This window comes from Ursus americanus, chromosome 30 (assembly GCF_024610735.1).
Source record: "Ursus americanus isolate L20-20 chromosome 30, mUrsAme1.1.p, whole genome shotgun sequence".
NCBI classification, from domain to species: Eukaryota; Metazoa; Chordata; class Mammalia; order Carnivora; family Ursidae; genus Ursus; species Ursus americanus.
In genome coordinates this window covers 5,404,741-5,425,280 of record NC_142156.1, presented here as the reverse complement: position 1 = coordinate 5,425,280, position 20,540 = coordinate 5,404,741, and the positions used below count along the sequence as shown (strand labels likewise).

At 41.5% G+C, this 20,540-nt stretch overlaps 1 protein-coding gene across 16 annotated transcripts in view; it reads right to left on the bottom strand.

Moving 5' to 3' along the window:
• The window catches only part of MTMR3 (myotubularin related protein 3), a 137,781-nt gene that overhangs the window by 9,759 nt on the left and 107,482 nt on the right, over window positions 1-20,540 (bottom strand). For 15 of the 16 annotated variants that reach the window (XM_087857210.1, XM_087857212.1, XM_045791313.2 and 12 more), the window contains 8 exons: window positions 16,387-16,483; window positions 13,839-13,952; window positions 8,827-9,032; window positions 8,164-8,295; window positions 7,086-7,197; window positions 4,659-4,854; window positions 3,670-3,855; window positions 677-847 (listed from right to left, as the gene is read on the bottom strand). In XM_087857210.1, coding sequence (XP_087713336.1) covers window positions 677-847; window positions 3,670-3,855; window positions 4,659-4,854; window positions 7,086-7,197; window positions 8,164-8,295; window positions 8,827-9,032; window positions 13,839-13,952; window positions 16,387-16,483 — 1,214 coding nt within the window. The remainder of the gene's footprint in view (window positions 1-676; window positions 848-3,669; window positions 3,856-4,658; window positions 4,855-7,085; window positions 7,198-8,163; window positions 8,296-8,826; window positions 9,033-13,838; window positions 13,953-16,386; window positions 16,484-20,540) is intronic. The other variant, XM_045791316.2, reaches the window with a different exon arrangement.

The window sequence follows — 20,540 nt, the reverse complement described above, 5'->3', positions numbered from 1 at the left end:
ATTTGACAGAGAGAGACAGGCAGCGAGAGAGGGAACACAGGCGGGGGGTGGGAGGGGAAGAAGCAGGCTCCCAGCAGAGGAGCCTGATGTGGGGCTCGATCCCAGAACGCTTGGATCATGCCCTGAGCCGAAGGCAGACACTTAACGACTGAGCCACCCAGAAAGAAAAGTCTTAAGGGCCTGCCAGTTCCCCATATGAGCAGAAAATCACAGACACACATGCTAATGTCGCACACACTTTTCTCTCTCTGAGACAGGAGCTGCAGTGCGTATCATCGCCTGATGACAGTGCAAGGGTACTGGGGGCCTGGTGGCAGGTCCTTCTGCGCTATCGCGAGCACCCAAGGGACAACTTCGGTTCCCCTTCCACTTGTTAGACAGAACATGCCAGGAGTAGGTTAAGCTCTGACAGAGGTGCCAGGAAAGATTCTTGTCTAAGTGGCAAAATAGAGATGTGGATGAAATCAAACCACCCTGAGCAAAGACTGGTCAGAAGCAGGTCAGAGCAGCACCAGGAAATAAGCCTTTCTCGGGACAGATGGGGAAAAAATGGAATCAACCCACCCAGAGACAACAGAGATGCCTTTGAGAAAGTCACTACCAAAAATGGCTCCCATATGCCACCACCCCCAAATTCCTTCTGCTGATCAGAGAGGAAAGGCTGAAGGATACATACGGCTTCCGACTGAGAGGAATACAGTAGGTTTTTGAAAGCCTTGTTGCCTGCCCGAAGCAGCGACCATACAGAACACGTCCGCTCCTGAGTATGCTTTTCTCCTCTCTCCTTGGCGTTGTTGCACAGGAATGTTCCAAACAGGCAGGAATAGGTATGTTGCACCAGTTTCACCTGTGGGAGTCCAAAATCAAGCAACAGGGTATATGTTCTCTGAGGGAAGGGTAGCCCTGCTGAGGCTCCTTCCCCAACATTCCTGAGAGCACCTCAGAATTCACACTCCCTAAGGATGGGGAACCAAATAAGCCATGGAAGAGCTGTGTCCTCACAACACCAACCCTGGAGTGCCAACCCCAACCCCTAGCATTCCTGAGTCAAGAGCAAAGACAGATCACTGGCACCCCACTCCCCCTGGCCTCCCTGGCAACCAGTCTGGGAAGTCCTAAGTTAACAGTCACAGTCCAGAGCCACAGATCATATCACCTGGGTACAGGAGCGGGTCAGTGTGCAATGCAAGTCTGAACTGGGAGCACACTTCTAGACAACTTTTCACTCAACAAATCATTCCTGAGCATCTGACATACCCCAGACATTTCTATGGGTTCTGGATAGGCAACAATCAGACAACTCCCCTGCCCCGATGGAGCTGGTTCTAGCTGTGGGGGAGGAGTGACCACTGCTGTGCACCACAATACAGCAGGGTGAGAGGGACAGGGCACACCCAGGGCAGCGGAAGAAAGAAGCGAGAAAGCAAGTTAAGAGGGTATCTGAGAGGGGAACGCTCCGGGCAGAGGCAACAGCCAGCACAATGGTCTTGAGGCGAGCACGTGCTTGCAATTTCCAAGAAACAGGAGGCCAGTGTAACTGAAGGACATTACACAAGGAGGGCAATGGTAAGAAATAAATCTAGACAGGTAACCTCTAGGATGGCTCTGCAGGCCATTTTATGGACTGACTTTTACTCTGTGTGAAATGGAAAGTCACTGGAGGTTCCTGAGCAGGGGAATGACATGGTCTCAATTATGTTTCAGAAGGATCCCTCTAGGGGAGCCTGGGTGGCTCAGTCGGTTAAGTGGCCGGCTTTTGATTTTGGCTCAGGTCATGGTCTCAGGTGGTGAGGTCAAGCCGCTCAGCAGGGAGTCTGAGATTCTCTCCCTCTCTCTCTGCCCCTCTCCCCTACCCCGGTTGTGTGCTCTCTCTAAAATAAATGAATAGATAAATCTTCAAAAAAAAAAAAATCCCTCTAGTTGCTGGGTTGACTCCCTAGAATTGGGGTAGGAGATGGTGGTAACTTGGACCAGTGTGGGAACAGTGGAGACAGCAAGAAGTAATCAGGTTTTAGGTAGATTCTGGAAGCAAAGCTACAGAATCTGCTGACAGACTGAATGTGGAGTATGAAAGGGGGAGGATGAGAGCTGAGCACACCATACAAGTTTCTGCCCTAAATAAGTGGAAGGATTAAGTTGCCACCCAGGCCAAATACTTCTGGAAGATTATATTTTGGGGTGGGGAGATGTGGAAATCAAGAACCAAGTTTTGAACACATTAAGTATGAAATGCCATTAGGACATCCACATGGAGATACTGAGCAGTCACAGTTGAGTCTGGAAAGATCTGAGCTGAAGACATAATTATAAATGTGGGAATCATGGATAGCAATCAGAGCCATCGGACTGGATGAAATCCCCAGAGAAGCAGTAAGATATAGAAGCACCCTGGAGGCTGAGTCCTGGAGCATTCCAACATTCAGCACTGGGAAGGTGTGAAGAATCAGCACAGGAGACGAAAAGGACCAGCTAGTGAGGCAGAGAAGAAGGCAGAGTTTGTGCTGGCAGTCAGCTGAATAAAGGGTTTCAAGAAAGGTGTGATTAAACAGTGCCAAAGAGTAAAATGAAGACGAGGATACAAACCTCCAGTTATAAAATAAACTGAAAGTTGCTAATAAGAGAGTAGGTCTTAAAAGTTCTCATAAGAAAAAAAATTTGGCAATGGATGCTAATTACTTGTGACTATTTCACAATATACACAAATACAGAATTATGATGTTGTATACCTGAAACTAACGTTATATTGTCAATTATACCTCAATTAAAAAAAAAAAAACTTCTTAACAAGAGAAGACAGCTGATCACTGGATTAGCAACACGAAAGTCACAGCTCTGGTAAAGTGGTAGGGTGAACACCTGAACCTGACTGGAGTGGGTTTAAGAGAGAATGGGGAAAAAAGGAATTTGAGACAGTAAATGCAGAGGACTTAAAGAACTCTGCTGTAGAGATGAGATACAGGAAATGAGATTAATAGCTGGTAAGAGGTACAAAGCTGAGAAAGGGTTTTGAGGGGATGGGAGGCACTACGCCATGTCTGTGTACTAATGGCAACAATGTGGTAGAGAGGGAAATATGGGGGTACAAAAGGCAGAGAGGAGAAACACTGTCACCATGCAGCTGAGCAGAGGAAAGACAGTGGGAGCCGGTGCAGCAATGGACGGAGGGGCTGGAAGAGGGCAAGGACAGTGAGTCCTCTGTCAAAGGAAAGAGGGCCGTGGGTATGGGACACAAGCGGGGCGGGGGGGAGCAAGGGGGTTGGCAGATGGATTGGAAGGAGAAGATATTCTATTATTTCTCTATTTTATTTTGAAGTACTCTCTACACCCATCAGGAGATTCGTACTTAACAACCCCGAGATCAAGAGTCACACGTTTCACCAACTGAGCCAGCCAGGCACCCCCATTATTTCTCTAAGTATTTAAGACTTCTATCATCTACTTTAAAAGCTAAGTTTAAAACAACTGAAAGACTTTATGCAAACCTAACACACCTACATTCACTGAACACACATTTACTGCTTTTAATTAAAACTGGGAAAAAGAATGGGTCCTTATTAAATTCTTAAAAGAATGCATAGTTTCATGTGAAAACTTGCACACTAACATTTGCATTGATACCCCATAATGTTAGAAGGTCCCCAAAATGAAGAATTACAAGCCCGAACTCACAAGGAATGCTTCATTGAACTCAAAAGAGCAAGGAAATTGCCTCTGAAGCTGATGGACGCAGTCAAGCCACTGCAGAAACACTGGGCAGCGCTCGTTTAGATCATCGGAATTCTCCCCATGCCCACACCGGTCGGCAAACTTGTGGCCAAAATCCAGCCACTCCATCTCCACGAGGACCTGGAAACCCTGCAGGGAACACCCGGGAGAGACCATGTGTTCTTGTCTATGGAGACTATAACAGTCTTGAGCCTGTCGGGACTAACAGCAATAATACCTTTTAACAACCTCCCAGTAAGCACAACAGGAGGCCCTGACCAAGCCCCACAGCCAAAGGCTCCATGGAACATGCACTTAGGGCAATTTCCCACTTCCCTCAACTCCATTCTATAATCATCAAAAGGATACTAAGCATTTATCTAAGCCTTTCTTCAGTCTACTTTCATTCACTATACAGTATAAAAGCCACTTTTCTAAATTTTAAAAAATTTTTTAATGTCTGTATTTCGTGTTGTACTTATAAGGCCTTGTTTCTAGTATCTTTCCCTAGCTCAGATTTACATGTATTTTAGGGCACCTTTATGGCTTTTCTTACATCTTTAACCCAACATGTGGTTCTTTCAGAGTAGGGCTCTTTCTCCACAGAACACTGTAGTGATATCCGGACCAATTATCATACTGAGCATGCCAAGATCCTTCTACAGTAGCCCCATTTTCCTGGGGTAGCCAAAACTTTTCCAAGTAGATAGACTGCAAAGGAAAACACGTCTGTATTCTCAATACCTTGTTATCCACAATCTGCTCCATTTTAAAAGGCACAACAACTGTGGGAAGCACCACCACAACGTGGCTCAAGGTAAAGGAGCAACGATTTTAAAACAAATTTCACTTTCTTTAGGCCTAACCACCAAGACCAAAACTGATCATAAAACCCTCCAAGGTTTCTCCCACTCATACTGATGTACCAAATCCTACTCTTCGGATGCACCCACCTCTATGGTTCGGTAATACGGATCGAGCAAGAGCTTAGCCAATGCCACAATCTGGGGAGTGCGGTCCCAGCCATCTGAGCAGTGTGCTAGTACTGGCCGCTGATCACGATCCACGGCGTGCACTACCAGAAGTGCGGACTTCAGAAGCACAGACAGGTGATGGAGCCATTTTGTGCTTTCGAGGGCTGAGAGCCAACTATAAAAATAAAACAGAAGGGGATAAGGAAATGCTGATTTTTATGATCTACTGCATCATGCCAAATACCCGTGAAATCAAAAAGCAATTCCCAAGGATCTTTCCCTCCAAATAAAACACTGCCAAAACAAACAAATTTCTGTCTTTATAAAGCATGTACAAAGATGAGGCTTAAGCCCTACTATGCAACAGAGACAGCTTTAGAGAAAGGACAGTAATTAATAGAATTTTTGTTCCAAAAATCTTACGGCTAGTTTCTGAGAATTAATATTTAATATTTTTCAGTCCATGGTAGGTATATGCCCAGTATAAGTAGTTCTTTCTGGAGTCTTCTGAAGGAAATGAAGCCACTTCCGACATTGTAGAACAGTAGGTACTTATATTTAATGATCAGCAACTGTGCCCTACAAGTTCTTAAAAAAAAAAAAAGTATAGAAAACTCACACATACAAACATGTCTCTAAGGAGATGTAAGCCCGATGCCACAATCAAGAACAATGCAGGAATGGGATAGACCGGTGATGGGTAGGAAGGAGGGCACGTATTGTATGGTGCACTGGGTGTTATACACAACTAATGAATCATCGAGCCTTACATCGGAAACCGGGGATGTACTGTATGGTGACTAACATAATATAATAAAAAATCATTAAAAAAAAAAAAAAAAAAAAGAACAATGCAGACAACAGCACCTGCTCCCCACACCCTAACACCTACCACTAAAGTCTTGAATTTGTATTGACTGAAACTGGGTTAGCCCAAGCTAATGACTGAAGACTCACATAAATTAGTATACCAATGGCTACACAGTGTTATTGGATTTAACATAGACTGGATTCAGCAGGGATCTAGAAGAACCTTTTTTCGAAAAGACCTTCAGGAAGTATCAGATCCCAAGAATTACCCCTTGGAAGTAATCACAAGCTGATCACACCTGTTTTTTAACTCTGTTGACATTTTGTTTCTTGTGCCCTGTCATGGATTCCACTCCCTACATGCCCACCCCCAAAAGCTCTTAATTTCTCCAAAACGTGATCAGGTTTGTGGTTCCACAGCCTCAATCAAGTGTTGCGGGGCTTGACTATACCTGATATCACCACTATCAGGGCTTCGTTTGACTCACAAGGAAGGCTTCAGTACTGTCTTATGATCTGTTGCCAAATACAGGGAAACATTACCTTTTTCCTTAATAAAATCTGCAGACATTCATTTGGACCAGGTGAGGGCCAATTACATCTTTTTGACTCTGGGTTTAAAAAAGAGCTTTTTTAAGAAAGAATTTTAATATATGGAAGGTATCTGAGATCAGGTAGTACTGATTCTGTCCCTTTCATCATTTTATAAATAGAAAAACTGATACCCATAGTAATTAAGCCACCTGGCCAAAGTCACACAATTAGTGGCAGATCTTCTGAGACCTCAGCCAGGCTCCTTCTACGCCCCACCTTTGGGGAAGAGAGCACTACTGGCTGGTTTCTGTAAATGTGTAGCAGACACAAGTTGCTAATTCCCAAAGGAGAGCAGCAGGCTCATTCTTTGGTGAGGCTTTTTCCCCAAAGATAACTGCTTCATCCTCTGGGTTGATTCCAACTGTGATGAATCTAATCACTTACTACTACTAGGAGTTAGTACAAGTGGTTCAGGCAGCCATTTGATTGAATAAATCAAGGAATTCTGCAAAACTTGATATGATCAGATCTACTGAACAGAACCCAGGGAAACAGCTATGGGCTCCAGCACCAACACCAGAAAAGAGAAAATTCTGTCTTCTCTGGCACCATTTCTGGCTTCCTGAAATAGTAAAACAGGGGCTTTTAAATATTTATCTGTCCATATTTGTTTTACAGACCATTCCTAAGTTATCTTGTATTCTACCAGTTCCCTTGAGGGGAGCAGATAAGTGTTACCTACAGGATGTCAAAAACCAAAGAATTAAAAATGAGCCAAAAACAATGTAAAAGAGAAGAGGTCCCAGGAAAAACAAGAAGGCAGGGTTTCTGAGGACCAAGATCTGTTTGTGCTCCACATCTTTAAACCTTTCAAAGGGCTAGATCTTTCTCCCAGCATCTCCTTTGTGCTACTGTGCTCCTAACACAGATAGGAGAATGCCCACAGGGACTGAAAATAAAACTGAAGTGTACCAAGAAACAGAAGAAAAGACACCTCCAAACTCATTAAAAAAAAAAAAAAAAAAAAAAAAAGCAAAATTAAAGCTAAGGTCAAGGTCTTACTTTCCCGGATCTGGCATCTGTGTGCACAGCAACCGCAGGGACTGAAAACTCCTCCGAATTGAATGAATATTTGCCATCCCCATAAACACGACTTCACAGTTTGGGTAATACTCTGCAGAGAATAACAACAGAGAGAACAAAAATATGTTGAATTTAAAGCCCACATGGCCAAATTTAAAAGCAGTAAGGAGGCTATAAAGCAAATCCATTATAGTTGCTGACTAATGAAACTGCAATGTTTTGATGCCTATTAGTCTAGTCCTTTTATGAGAGGAAAAACAGCGCTTGAATTTAGCTGTTTTTGCAAAAAGGAAAGTTAGATTTGTGAAGATATGGACATAAAACAGAAGCTCTTATTTTTTAAGAAAAAGATCTATAGCCTTCCATCTCCCCCAGGTTGACTTCGTGGGTCACATCTAACTTGTAGTTCTGGAATCTCTTTGAGAAGAACCTGGCAGAACAATGCATTTTATGCATTCACATTTCACCTTCATACAACTGCTTTTAATTTCCAGGTGAGATCACATCCGAATAAGGAGCTTGGAGCCTCTACGTGCTCCATCGACGCACAGCTGGCACTGAAGGGGTCCCTGCTTGGAGCAAGTCAGCAAACAGTGGGGGCCCTATAGGTCAGGACAGAGGTGCACTGCTAGCGTTCTGGATTTACTGCTTCAATTTCCACCCCAGGTTTTCTAAGTAGAAGCCATGTGGGAAGTTTTCTGTGAGGTCAGTGATGAGTAAACCCACTGTCAAAGGCAACAAAAAGCTTTTAGAAGGCTGAGAAATTGAGCCACTAAAGCAGCAGCTTCCAAACATGAACAGGCCTTATCATGGGGAGGATTTACTTTCTTTATCACCTAAAGGTTAGGAAGGAAGATTATTTGGTTTCACTGCACCTCCTCCTCCATTTCTTCCCTGAAAAGAAACTATAGTGTTAAGAATCCAAACAGCTCTGGCTCTCTCAAATAGGCTGAGGAACATGGTTTGCTATTCATTTCAAATTGAAAACTAAGACCCAGCTGGGCCTGTGCTCGACTCACAAGAAAAGTGTTAGGGAACAAAGCACCGCACACCTCACCTGGGCATTCACAGCCTCCTCCTTTGGCTCGGTTCGCCACAGCTGCTGCATAGGAGCGTGCATCCAAGATCAAAAGCTTCTGCGGTTGGATGGCTAAACTGTCTGCTCCTGAAGCATTTGATAGAGAAGAATCTAGGAACATCAGGAGTGAGGATAAAAAACTAAACGAACCCATCTCTCCCAGAATTGTGCAAAATAAGAGCCAAAAACACCTACCACAACACCAAGGAAAAAAATAAACAAAAACCCTCGATTAAGTGAAACCCATCTAACCAGAACCTTGCTACTAAGACTTCTCTGTTTATCTTCTGTTTTGTCTACAATCTCCTTTATCTCATGTCTACGTGTATAGTCTTTTAATGAAGCCTGGTGTCTCCTGCCACGGTCCGGAGAAATTCCAAGTCCCCTATCACATATATACCCCATTCTTGTCCCAATGATTAGAAAGACAACCAACACACTAGCCCTCTTAAGCCAAGTCTGAAACAGTCTTCTGGATCTTTGTCAAGACCTACGACTCCTCAAATAATCCCATCAACTGAAGCTTCACCCTCTCTCTCCTATGAAACAAATTATATGTCTTATAAGGAAAAGGCCACTTCAAGAAAAAGTTCTCACAGATACTCTAAAAACTGCTGCCATTGGGTCCAGAGAGCATCTTACCAAACTCCACATCAGAAAGGTCTCCTGCATTGGGAAAGTCTCGAGAACTGTTCCTAGTCGACGGCTTGCTGCCACTTGATCGGGAGTCAGAGGCACAAGCTTTGGCTACCGACTGCACCAGGTGCTCGTCATCAGCATTTCGCCAGCCCCACCAGCTGACCTCTGGCTGTCCACAGCGGGCAATGACAGCTCCATTACTCTGGTGCCTGTGCAAGGAACAAGACACAGAGCTATACCCATCTCAGTGGCCCCATTCCGATGCTCTGTGCTCACACAAGGTAGTGGATTTTAAATGCCTTAATGAAGAGCTTGAATACAGGTAAATGATGGCTTAGTTTCAAGTCCTCTCAGGGTAGAAATCTTCTATAGCAACAAGAATAAACAACAAAACCTATCTGAATCTTTCTTAAAAATCGTATTTTAGAGACCTTTGTAAAGTTACTAACAAAATGATAAATGTGTGCTCTTAGAAAAAACAAATTTATATTCATAAAGTAAATGTTTCAATCTTTAAATTTATATTTGGAAAATTGGGTAAAAAATAATCTACAAATACACTTAACTCTGCTCCTCAATATTGAAACATTAATCTCTCCTTTTTAATACTGCACCTGAATATCCTAGCCTAATAGACGCTGACAGAGAAAAACTTGTTTCCACAACAACTTCTGAGGGCCCACTACAGGAACTGTGCTCTTATGATTGGCTTGGGGATTCTTTTCAAAACAAGGTCCCACCTTTGGGACTCAAAACACTTACCCGGCCCACAGTGGACTACTCTACAAACTCTCCTGAGATTTCATGACTCACAAATTGCTCTTATTATAGGCAGATAGCTCAATGCACCAGCTACCTTTCCTTAAGCTCTCAGAAGGAACAGCATAAACCTCAATAAACCATACTCCGATCCTTTTTTTTTTTTTGATAGATACTTTTTTTAAAAACTAAGACCAGAAATTTTACTCAAAAGTCTACTTTAAGATGATATTAAAACCCAGTCTTTTCCTAGTTAGGAATTTAGTTAAGCAATTTTAGCAATTAAAAAGTTATAAAAGTGGGCGCCTGGGTGGCTCAGTCGTTAAGCGTCTGCCTTCGGCTGGGCATGATCCCAGAGACCTCGGATCGAGCCCCGCATGGGGCTCCCTGCTCCGCTGGGAGCCTGCTTCTTCCTCTCCCACTTCCCCTGCTCGTGATCTCTCTGTCAAGTGAATAAATAAAATCTTTAAAAAAAAAGAAGTTACAAAAGTGTATGTGGCAATCAGAAGGTATAAAGTTCCAATAAATGCTGTAACATGGATGAACCTGGAATATGTTATGCTAAGTGAAAGAAGCCAGTCACAAAATGCCACATATTGTATGATTCCATTTATTAGAAGTGTCCAGAATAGGCAAATCTGTAGAGACAAAGCAGATTACTACTGACCTGGGGCTATGGGGATTGTTTGTTATAAAAGTAGGGACACACTGGTGGCTCAGTCGGTTAAGTGGCTGCCTTCAGCTCACGTCATGATCCCAGGGATCTGGGACTGAGTCCCACATCAGGCTCCTTGCTCAGCGGGGAGCCTGCTTCTCCCTCTGCCTGTAGCTTCCCCTGCTTGTGCCCTCTCTCAGACAAGTAAATAAAATCTTTAAAAAATAATAAAAAAATAAAAAGTTATAAAAGTAATTGGTTCATTATAAAACTAAGTTAGCAGAGTAAGAAGCTGGTAAGCAAAAAATTTAAATGCCCCCCAATTCTATCTCCCAGAGGGGCAGTGTCCGTGTCTTACTTCCCATTAAAATCTAAATACAGGGGCTGGTGATGACTCAGTGGGTTAAGCATCCAACTCTTGGTTTTGGCTCAGGTCATGATCTCAGGGCCCTGAGATGGGAGCCCTACCTCAGGCTCCAAGCTCAGCACAGGGTCTGCTTGCCCCTCTCCCTCTGCTCTTCCCCCACCTTACATGCTCTCTCTCAAATTAATAAAATCTTTAAAAAAATCTATACATATATTCCTACACACATATAACACATATGGAGGAGACAGATTTAAACAAAACATACTACTGCATCTGTTTGTCATCTTCAAGGAACAATGAGAGAACAATTTTTGTTTTTAATCCTAAAGCTCACCAGCAATCAATGAAATTCAACAAGAACCATATTCCACTGGAACCATCAGTTTGCCTGTAGTTTTTAAATCCACCAGAAGAGAGAGACAAGTAATAGAAAGCACTTGCCAATATGCTCAATTGGCTCACGGGCTGAAGGGAGCTCAACTGGAAATAAAACCTAATTCCTAAAATGCCTACTAGCATATATAATAGGCGCTGGGAAACAACAGAGCTGACTGATGCCAAACCTTCACAAAAGAGGCTGGCAGGGCCTTTCCTGAGCACCCTCCTTTTCTGCAATGCTCCCAGCAGTGCCCAAGAGTAACAGAAGATGGCACTCTTCAGCCTGGATCTTGGGTTCAAAGGGTCATGGCACTGAGCTGTTGTAATAAGCAGTTTTCTGCAGTCTTCCAAAATGCTTCTGACTGCATGATCAAGAACTAAAACAATACAGCTAAAAATCACTAAAGAGCATTTCTACCTTTAACAAAAAGAACGAGGAAAAAGTATGAAAATTAAGATATTCGATGGATGAGTCCCCTAATGAACACTGAATGCTTCAATTTTATACCAAAACACATAAATATTTAAACTATCCCTAAGTTAATATTACGCAAGCTCACTAAAGGACTAGAAATTTCTAATAACCATTCAATGCACAAAGAGGGGGAGCTGTGACTTGCACTACAGATGGATGCCCTTTGCACCATCTTGCTGTGTTAGAGCAATCTCTGTCTTCAGGGATAAATCCAATTAAACACTCTCTCATCACAGTGGGGGGAAAAACACTAATCAGGCTCTGGTTCAGCATGGTGCTGTCAAGTAACTGCTGCTAGCAACCTCAGGAAGCATTACTGAAATCTACAGACAATTAAATTCAGTAAAGTATGCTGGATTCAGAAGCATCTTGCCACCTGGGCTGGCAAAGCAGACACTCACAGAGTATCCCCAAAACATTCTTCTATATATCCCTTACAACGCTCCCCAACAATTTAACAACCCAGTTTGGGGCTCAGAGATACAAGACACATGTTCCAAAACAGAGGCTAGTTCCTAGAAGCCTATCTGATTTTGTGTGAACTATACCAAGAACTTTCTTCTTCTTCTTTTTTTTATACCAAGAACTTTCATTTGTAATCCTCTGAGAGCAGATTTTCTCAGAGAAACTGGAAATAAATTTCATTTATATATATATAGTCTCTAGACAGGGCTAGGGAAAAAAACAAACAAACATAGCACTAGAATAAATTTTAGAAGGGAAAAAAAGGTTTCCCCCGTTTATTCTAAGAAGTTTTTAACTTGCACTTATGGGCTTCTCTACCAACAAGGAGAATCCACCTAAAGCCCTGTACTTTGAAAATGACAGTCCTTCCCCCTTATGCTCAAAGTCAGCAAACCCTACAAATGCCAGGGCTGCTGATCTAACACAGCTGTTGACCACAGAGCAGCAGCTGGCTGCTTTCCCTATTTGAGCTAGGCCGATCACTGATAAGACACAAATCCTTTCAGCTTTCCCTGCTCTCTAATTCCTGTGTCATCCTTGCCACTTGAGTGATAGGTAAAATTTGGTGACCTACTTTTCTAGGGGTGTCTGAAAACAACAGTGATGAAAATTGAGATTGAAAACTTAATGGATTCCACTGGGCCAGAAACAAATACTTTTTCATCTCTCTCTATTCAGGATGGCCATCAAAATTTACCATCGGTGGACTAAATGAACAAGCTGGTTACCTCGGTGGAAATTCCACAAGGAGATAAATCCCTCCCTACAACCTCAGTATTTCAACGGAATTTACCATCGGTGGACTAAATGAACAAGCTGGTTACCTCGGTGGAAATTCCACAAGGAGATAAATCCCTCCCTACAACCTCAGTATTTCAACGGAATTTACCATCGGTGGACTAAATGAACAAGCTGGTTACCTCGGTGGAAATTCCACAAGGAGATAAATCCCTCCCTACAACCTCAGTATTTCAACGGAATGCTTCCTGGCATGAAAGTCTCTAAGCCCCACTGGTTGGGCCCAAATTCAAGGAAAGCCCAAAAAGTCTGCAAACTGGAAAAATGTAATGGAGAATATAAATATTATAAAGAGATGACATCTTAAACAATTTCAAAATAAGAGAAAATGACTTCTTCAAATCTTAAACTGAGTCCTTGAGAACTGAGCTATTCCATGAATTATATATGAAAGCAGCCCCAGGAATACAACCTACTCCATGTACTGCTTAGGGAAGCCCAGTATTTACAGATTCATTCAGGTGGCACAGCATACCTACACAGTAAGACCTTCATTCCCATTTTACTAATTAGGAACAGGCTGAGGTCAGTTAGGGAATTTATTCAAGCTGCCTTAGCAAGAGCATCAGTGAAAAGATCTGAACTCCCAAGCCTGTGCTCGACACCACGCCACCATCCCCTTCTAGAACTTGCCTCCCTTGGCTCTCGTGCCTTTGATCTTTAAGATCTTCCATCTAGCCAAGCTCTAGCTGCCTTCTTTAACTGCTCCCTCTAAAAACAAAGCTCTTTCATGTGTCAAAGTTTCGACCACAAAGACAATCACAAATGACTCAACTCTCACTTTCCAGAACTCCTCTTTCTCAATCCAAAGGCCAACAGTGGAAGCTAAATGCAGTAACACATTACCTTCCCATAGAATGTCAGAGGATCTTAAAATAGCAAGATGAGCCACTTCTCTATTAAATTTTTCTTATCACTTGAACCATCAGCAAGTACTCTGGATGTGGTAAGTACTGGTGTGTCACTGAAGAGTGGCTTTAACAATAAGGAAGCACAAAATTGCCTGGGAAGTTCTCTGAACCCTTCCTTTCCTTCCCAGGTTAGCGGCTGCAGAGCAGCAGATCACATGCAGTGGGCAGTAGCACCAGACCAGGCTGGGCCTGGCCAGGCTTACTTACCTGTAGACGACAGCAGGGATGCGCTTCCAGGACCTGAAGCTTGCGACACTCTCTAGTTCTTTGTCGGTGATCCAGGCAGGCACTATGAGCTCCTGTGGATAGCTACCACATAGCCTAACAGGGAAGGTGAGAAAGAGGGAGTGGGGGAAGGAGACAGGGAGGGAGAAGAGGGAGAGACACTAGGTGAGCCAGCATAAGGATGCTGATCAAGCTACCCCAGAGCCAGTTAAAAGGCAGTAAGGAGCTTTAGTTGAGTCTTGGCCTACTCAGCAGAACTATTCGCCTTAGGTGTTTACTTACGTATATGTTACGTAATACTATCTTGGACTGTTTCACTTTAGGCTGCCTTTGGGAATTTGGTGATCTTAACATCTGTGATATAAGGGGAGTCCACACGCAGTTACTTAGTTTCTTCACTGTAACTTTCTGTTGTAACAAACATACAGGTAATTTCTTAACTACACAAAGTGCACAGTCCAACTACAGAAGTGAGTCTGTCACCTCTACCAGACCCCCTCACTCTTTCAGGCTTCTGTCAAAGGGAAACATGTGAAGAAGGACAAAAGCCCACAATTTCAAGTTTTCAGAGCCCTTACAGAATTACTAACATATTCTTTGATGTGTCCTAATTATAGGTAACAGGTGCAGGCATGGGTATGCAGAAGCAGTACCATAAGTCAGGACATTTGCATACATAATCACAGCCCCAATGACCCAAGTTAGTCATGTGAGTAAGCTATTAATCATGATTTCTATAAAACATACTTCAGAATTATATTCAGGGGGGGAAAGCTGTTTACGTTAGGAAGGAAGACAGGAGCTGTCTTCTAGTCAAGCTGGTGCCCTAAAAAGCAGTTCTGACAGGTTTTTCACTTAAGGACAATGTCTTTCCAATATTCCTTTTCAAAAGTGAAGGCAAGACGACCTTTAACCCAAATCTTAAAATACACAAATTCCTCCTCCTCCTGCACCACCACCGCCTGGCCCTAGCCTACCTTATGCATTGGAGGAAGATGCAGAAAACACCAAGTAGCTTAGGAATTGGGGGTTTTGATCCTTCTGCACTAAATACCTCCATCGTGTTCTCAATTTCCAGAAGATTAAATATCAGGAATTTAAAAGCCACTGAACCAAGAGAATATCTACAACCAAGAGTAGCTCTATAAACTTAACACCCACAGACTCCTAAAAATAACCTGGGACAACGTGACCATAGTTAATATGCTAACCATGAGTCTTGTTCTTTTGTCTTATTTCTTTTATCTTGTTTAAACCTTAAGAGTAAATTTAGCTCTCCCCTCTTTGTAGTAGGAAGAACTTTCCAGTGTCCTGAAGACTGGTTTCAGGTAGAAATAGTGGACTCTAAGACAAAAGTTAATTTTTAAAACCCATATTGAAGAGCAATTTTGAAAAACAAATGGCTTTTGAACTCAAACATTTTTTTTTTCAGCAAGTTTAGCTTAACTTGGTTTTCTGACTTCACCCAATATTCTGATCATTATATTCCTTGTCCTGTAAGTAGTACACTACTTAGTAGTGACCTCTTTAGCAAATACTAGCTGCTTATATGTAGATAAGCAGTTTCCAGCATAGAAAAGGAGGGCTATACATGAGCAAAGCCTGTGGCAGTCTCAGCTCTCTGAGGCCTCTCCTCCAGTCTCCACCTTCATTCTCTGCTTTGACTTGAAACTGAGAACAGGCAAAAAGGTATGACAGGCCTGTAGCTCCTGTTTCTTCACAATACCCCAGGTTCTTACTTCCTTGGTCAATGGCCATGTGAAGAGCTGCATACAGTAACCAGCTGTAGTTTTTCCAATGAAAAATGAAAGGCTACCCATAAACAGACCAGGAAAATTGAGGCAATTCAAAAAACCGAACGATTAATGCTTCCAACTGCTAGAGGGAATCTTAGGAGAAAAATATTAATTCAAATCTCCTGAACAATTTTGTTTTATAGAAATTTGGACCACTAAAATCAGAGCAGTTAACTGCCTCTTCCATACCAAAGTACTTACACCTTTTAAGGGAATAAGTAATGGGAAATATTTAATAGTGCTTTTATTAATATTTAATGATTAAATGGTCATAGTTATGAAGTTAGAAAGAACAGAATAGTACTTATGCCTATTTCATAGAATCTGGAGTAAAATTAGTCATAAAAACTAGCTTCTAAGTGTTTTATCACTGCTTGTGAGATCACTGATTCTATCTCCAGTGTGATGTCAAGTAGTGATGAGACGAATGGAAACTGCCTGCCTACATGAGAACACGGTATTGTCTAGGAAATGCACACACCAGGAAGAACAGAGGCCTGGAGGGGATGGAAAGGAAGGTTCTGGAATCCTATGAAATATCACTTTTCCACTCCAGCGACAGCAATGGGAAAAGAAGGCTCAAGAAGTACTCTGAAGACCATGCAGTTAGATTTAATAAATAAAATTCCATTGAAATAAAATGTCTAAGTTCAGATGTTCTGCCACATGAGAACTGGGGTTTTTGCAAAGGCACTGGTTGTGAAACACAGTCCACAGGCACCGACACAACTCACTTGTACTTCTCATTGATGTTGGAAATCCTCCAGGCGTTGTTCATATCAAAACCCATCCGCTCCACTTCATTTTTAAACCTTGACGTTACATGCTCCCCTAGGGGCCAAAGACAGCAAAAAGAAAGAAATGAATACCATTTTGCAAAACAGGTAGAATGAAAGCATAGCTACCCTGCTCAGTTACATAAATAACATATATTTAGTTTTAGTTTAAAAAGTCCCTGTCAGGATAAGACTATATAAAGGAATGAGGAAATTAATTTTTAACAGAACTACAGCTAACACAATTTACATTAGTTTCAGGTGTATGACAGTGATTCAACAATTACATACATTATGAAATGCTCATCGTAAGTGAAGGTACTATCTGTCACCATACACAGTTATTACAACATTACTGACTATATTCCCTATGCTGTACTTTATATCCTCGTAACTTATTTATCACTGGAAGTTTGGACCTCTTAATCCCCTTCACCCATTTTGCCCATCCCCCTTCCACGTTTTGGCAACCAGAGAACCCGTGTGTTCTCTGTATTTATGAATCTGCATCTATTTTTTTGTTTGTTCATTTTTAGATTCCACATATAAGTGAAATCATATGGTGTTTGTCCTTCTCTTTCACTTAGCATAATAACCTCTAGGTCCCTCCATGTTGTCAAGAATGGAAAATTTTCTTTTTTATGACTCAGTAATATTCCTGTGTGTGTGTGTGTGTGTGTGTGTGTGTATACACATGCCACATCTTTATCCATTCATCTACTGATGAACACCTGCGTTGTTCCCACATCTTGGAATTTTGATCAAGAATTATGTTATCTCATTTAATCACTACTACCCACTCAGAGTAGTTATCACCAAGTTCACTTTACAGAGGACAAAATGGAGACTGAAAGAGGTTATTATGGCAAGTCCATCTAGTTCCAAAACCCAGTCCATGTCACTATAGTGGCTACTCTCCTATTTCCACACTCACAGTATACGTAAAAAATAAAATCAACAAGTTCACCAAGAATAGTAATACAAATCTACAACTCTTCATCAGAAACCTGATGGGCCAGATTTCAAAACTTGAGTTTTCTGGAGTTTAAGATGGTGTATATAATAAGTATTAGTTTAACGCTCTCAACAGGGTCTACTAATCAAACATTAATATTTCTACAGTGAAATGCATGGATAATTCACACTAAATGGAATAAGTAAAGCAACAAATAGCTTCATTTCAGCTCAGATCAGGTCAAGCCACTAAATAAGAAAAATCTTTTGATTTTCAGAGCCTAAGAGATTACAGAATTGCAGATAAGAGATCATGAAACTGTAACTGCTAGCACCCAGGAATCTCAGGAAACACTTTACAATCTAAGTAAAGCGCTAAGAATTTGTAAGAACATCCACCCCAACAAGTATTACCTGCCTACATTTGCCCTAATGAAATTGGCTTTCTCTTCCTAAAGACGGCAAGCAACAAATGCAGAAGTGAACCTAACATAAAACTCATTAAATCTGAAATAACTTTCTTTCTTGAAAACACACAGAGTCCTAGGTCAGTAAAAGAAACAAAAAATCATTAAGCAGTATCTCTAATATGTAGTGCTACAGGTTGTAAAATAAAGGTGGGGGCTGGGAGAAACTACAATAACAAATAAAAGCACAAAGCAGACTGCTTTGGTGATCAAAGTATAAAGCCTTACTCTCCCTGGGAAAGGAGCTTCAGAATAGGAAATAGCAATTACTTGAATGAAGGACAATTCTACAAAACTACTTCCCATTTAAACTGCTTTTCTTGAGCTTAAACTAGGTATTATATGTTTCCTGAAGGAGAGCTATAAAAAGATGAAGTGCTGAGATTCAGGAAGAAATAATCAGCTGAATGCATCCCATTTTGGAAAAGTTTGGAAGTGATGTAGGCTTTCAAATAGGAAAAAAGCTATCTGAAATGGGGTGCCATCTGTCTACAAATCGCAAGGAATAGTGACCATCAAGAATATTAGAGTCCTTCACTTTTAATCCCAATCTAAAAACTGTAAAACTATGACAATTTCCAAGTTCATTACTTGAGATTTTTCCCACCTGTGATACAGCTCCAAGTCTTTGCAAAGGTAAAAGTACTTTAATTAATGACTCTTAACATTAGTACCTCCAATCTTAGCATAAACACACAGGATGCCCTAAAAGGACCCTCTAATTTATAATAATCACCGGCAAATTACCACCACCACCATCACTGGCAATCTGCCCCAAGAAAAGCTTAGACGCACCATCAGGGGCATGAAATTCTGAGCTACACAAAGAAATATATACTGCGTAGCAAGCATAAAACATGTTATTCAAGTTCCTTGAGAACAAGGAATTTTAATTACCTTTGTATCCTCTAAAAACAGTGAGTTCCTAACTTTGAAACTAACCATCACAACCCAAATAAGAATTAGGTTTTACATCATAATCCAATACATGTTTATTTTAAAAAGAGTTTCACAAAACTACCCACATTTACTTTGTGTGATACATTTTTATATTTTTCTATCCTACATGTTTCATTTTGTATTTCATTCCTTAGAACTTTTGATTTCATGACCCACAAGTGGATCACAACTTAGTGTGAAAAGCAATGCTTAAAAAAAAAATCTAGCAACAGACCTTAAACACATGAGTAATTCAATTGGCTTTTGCCAAACTGTGTTAGAAGTTCCCTTATGTTTATTCAGCTAGAAAAGTGAATGCCAAACACATCTATTTGCTGATTTCCCTTAAGAACTTCCCTCTAAAAATTCTTAGGTTTCCATTGATTCAATATTAGATATACTGTAATATCCCATTTTAAATATTACAGTTATAAGTTTGTTTGGCTTTGAATTTCCATATTAACCATCCTGTCTGCCCTCCCCCCAATGCCCAAATGAGGATGTGTCCTTTTTTAATGTTTAGTATTTCTTGTACAACAAATGCAAACAGTCCAGCAATTCTTATTTTAGTGGGAATGAAAACCTTTTTAAAGCAATGAGACCCTCTATCATAACCAGTGTCAATAGGCAGTCTAAAAAAAGTTTCCCCCCAAAGTCTACCTCCCTGGGTGATTCTGAGCATTCAAGCCCACAATTATAGGCAGCCTAAAGGTCTGGGATAGAAGAGCCAGTGAGGAAGAAGAACTGCACCAGCATCAGAGAAGGTGAGAACCAGCCCTCCCGGATTTTCAAATATGGAAGGAGGAATCACTCTTTTCTATGAACAAAGGTCCCAGTATAGTCATTTAAATGTATACTTACTGGACAACACTCAAACTCAAAAGACAGACTCTGCTGGTAAGGGCTTTGACTTTACACTCAACAGGCAGCTGCACAACAGCTGTTAAGACCCAGAGTCTTATGCTGTTCGTGGTTAAACAAGATGTGCCTAATGGGCGTTTCACAAAAGAGAGGTTAGAGAGATAGGTCTGATGCTACTAAACTAATAACTGAACTGCCCAGTCATTTGTCAGGGCCCCTGCCTAATGCTCGAGTACAGAATGATCACCAAGAAGGCAGCTACAATGAAGAGAAGAAAACTGAGCACATGGGAGAGAAGCTTTAAGCTTTCAGTCCATTCCTTTTTGAGAGTTTTGAAATGGGTCTAGGAGTCAAGACTTTTGCAAGTTTCACAGGTAAATTCCCACAGCAATATTGAGACGTCTTCCAAACCAGATAAAGACTCAGAGCTTTGGCCACAATATGACTGGCTTAACTATGACAGCTTCAACAGTCAGAAACTTAAGATTTATACAAATACAAGGTAATGATGCAATTTTCCCATTTCCCTTCTTTCTGACACATTCTACTCTTAGCAGACTAGGCAGAGAAGAGTCCATAAAAGGCTTTATTAACTGCTGAAAGACTAAACTAATTTCAACCCTTCAGAGTCTATGCTTATGATCTCATATGTTGGAGCAGATTATACAAAGGCATTACTTGAAATATCTCAAGCGTTGTCTCACCCTAAAGATGACTTGTAAGAATGTGGTTGTCTGGTATGCTCATATTTGGTGAGTAATGCTGTAGCCACCACCAACACTCAACAATATTGGGTGGAGACAGAAGAACCAGGTTGACTGGCTTTAAAAATGCCACCACAGTATTTTTCACTAAGAGCAAGTTTTCCCTCTGTACTCCACAGTAAAAATA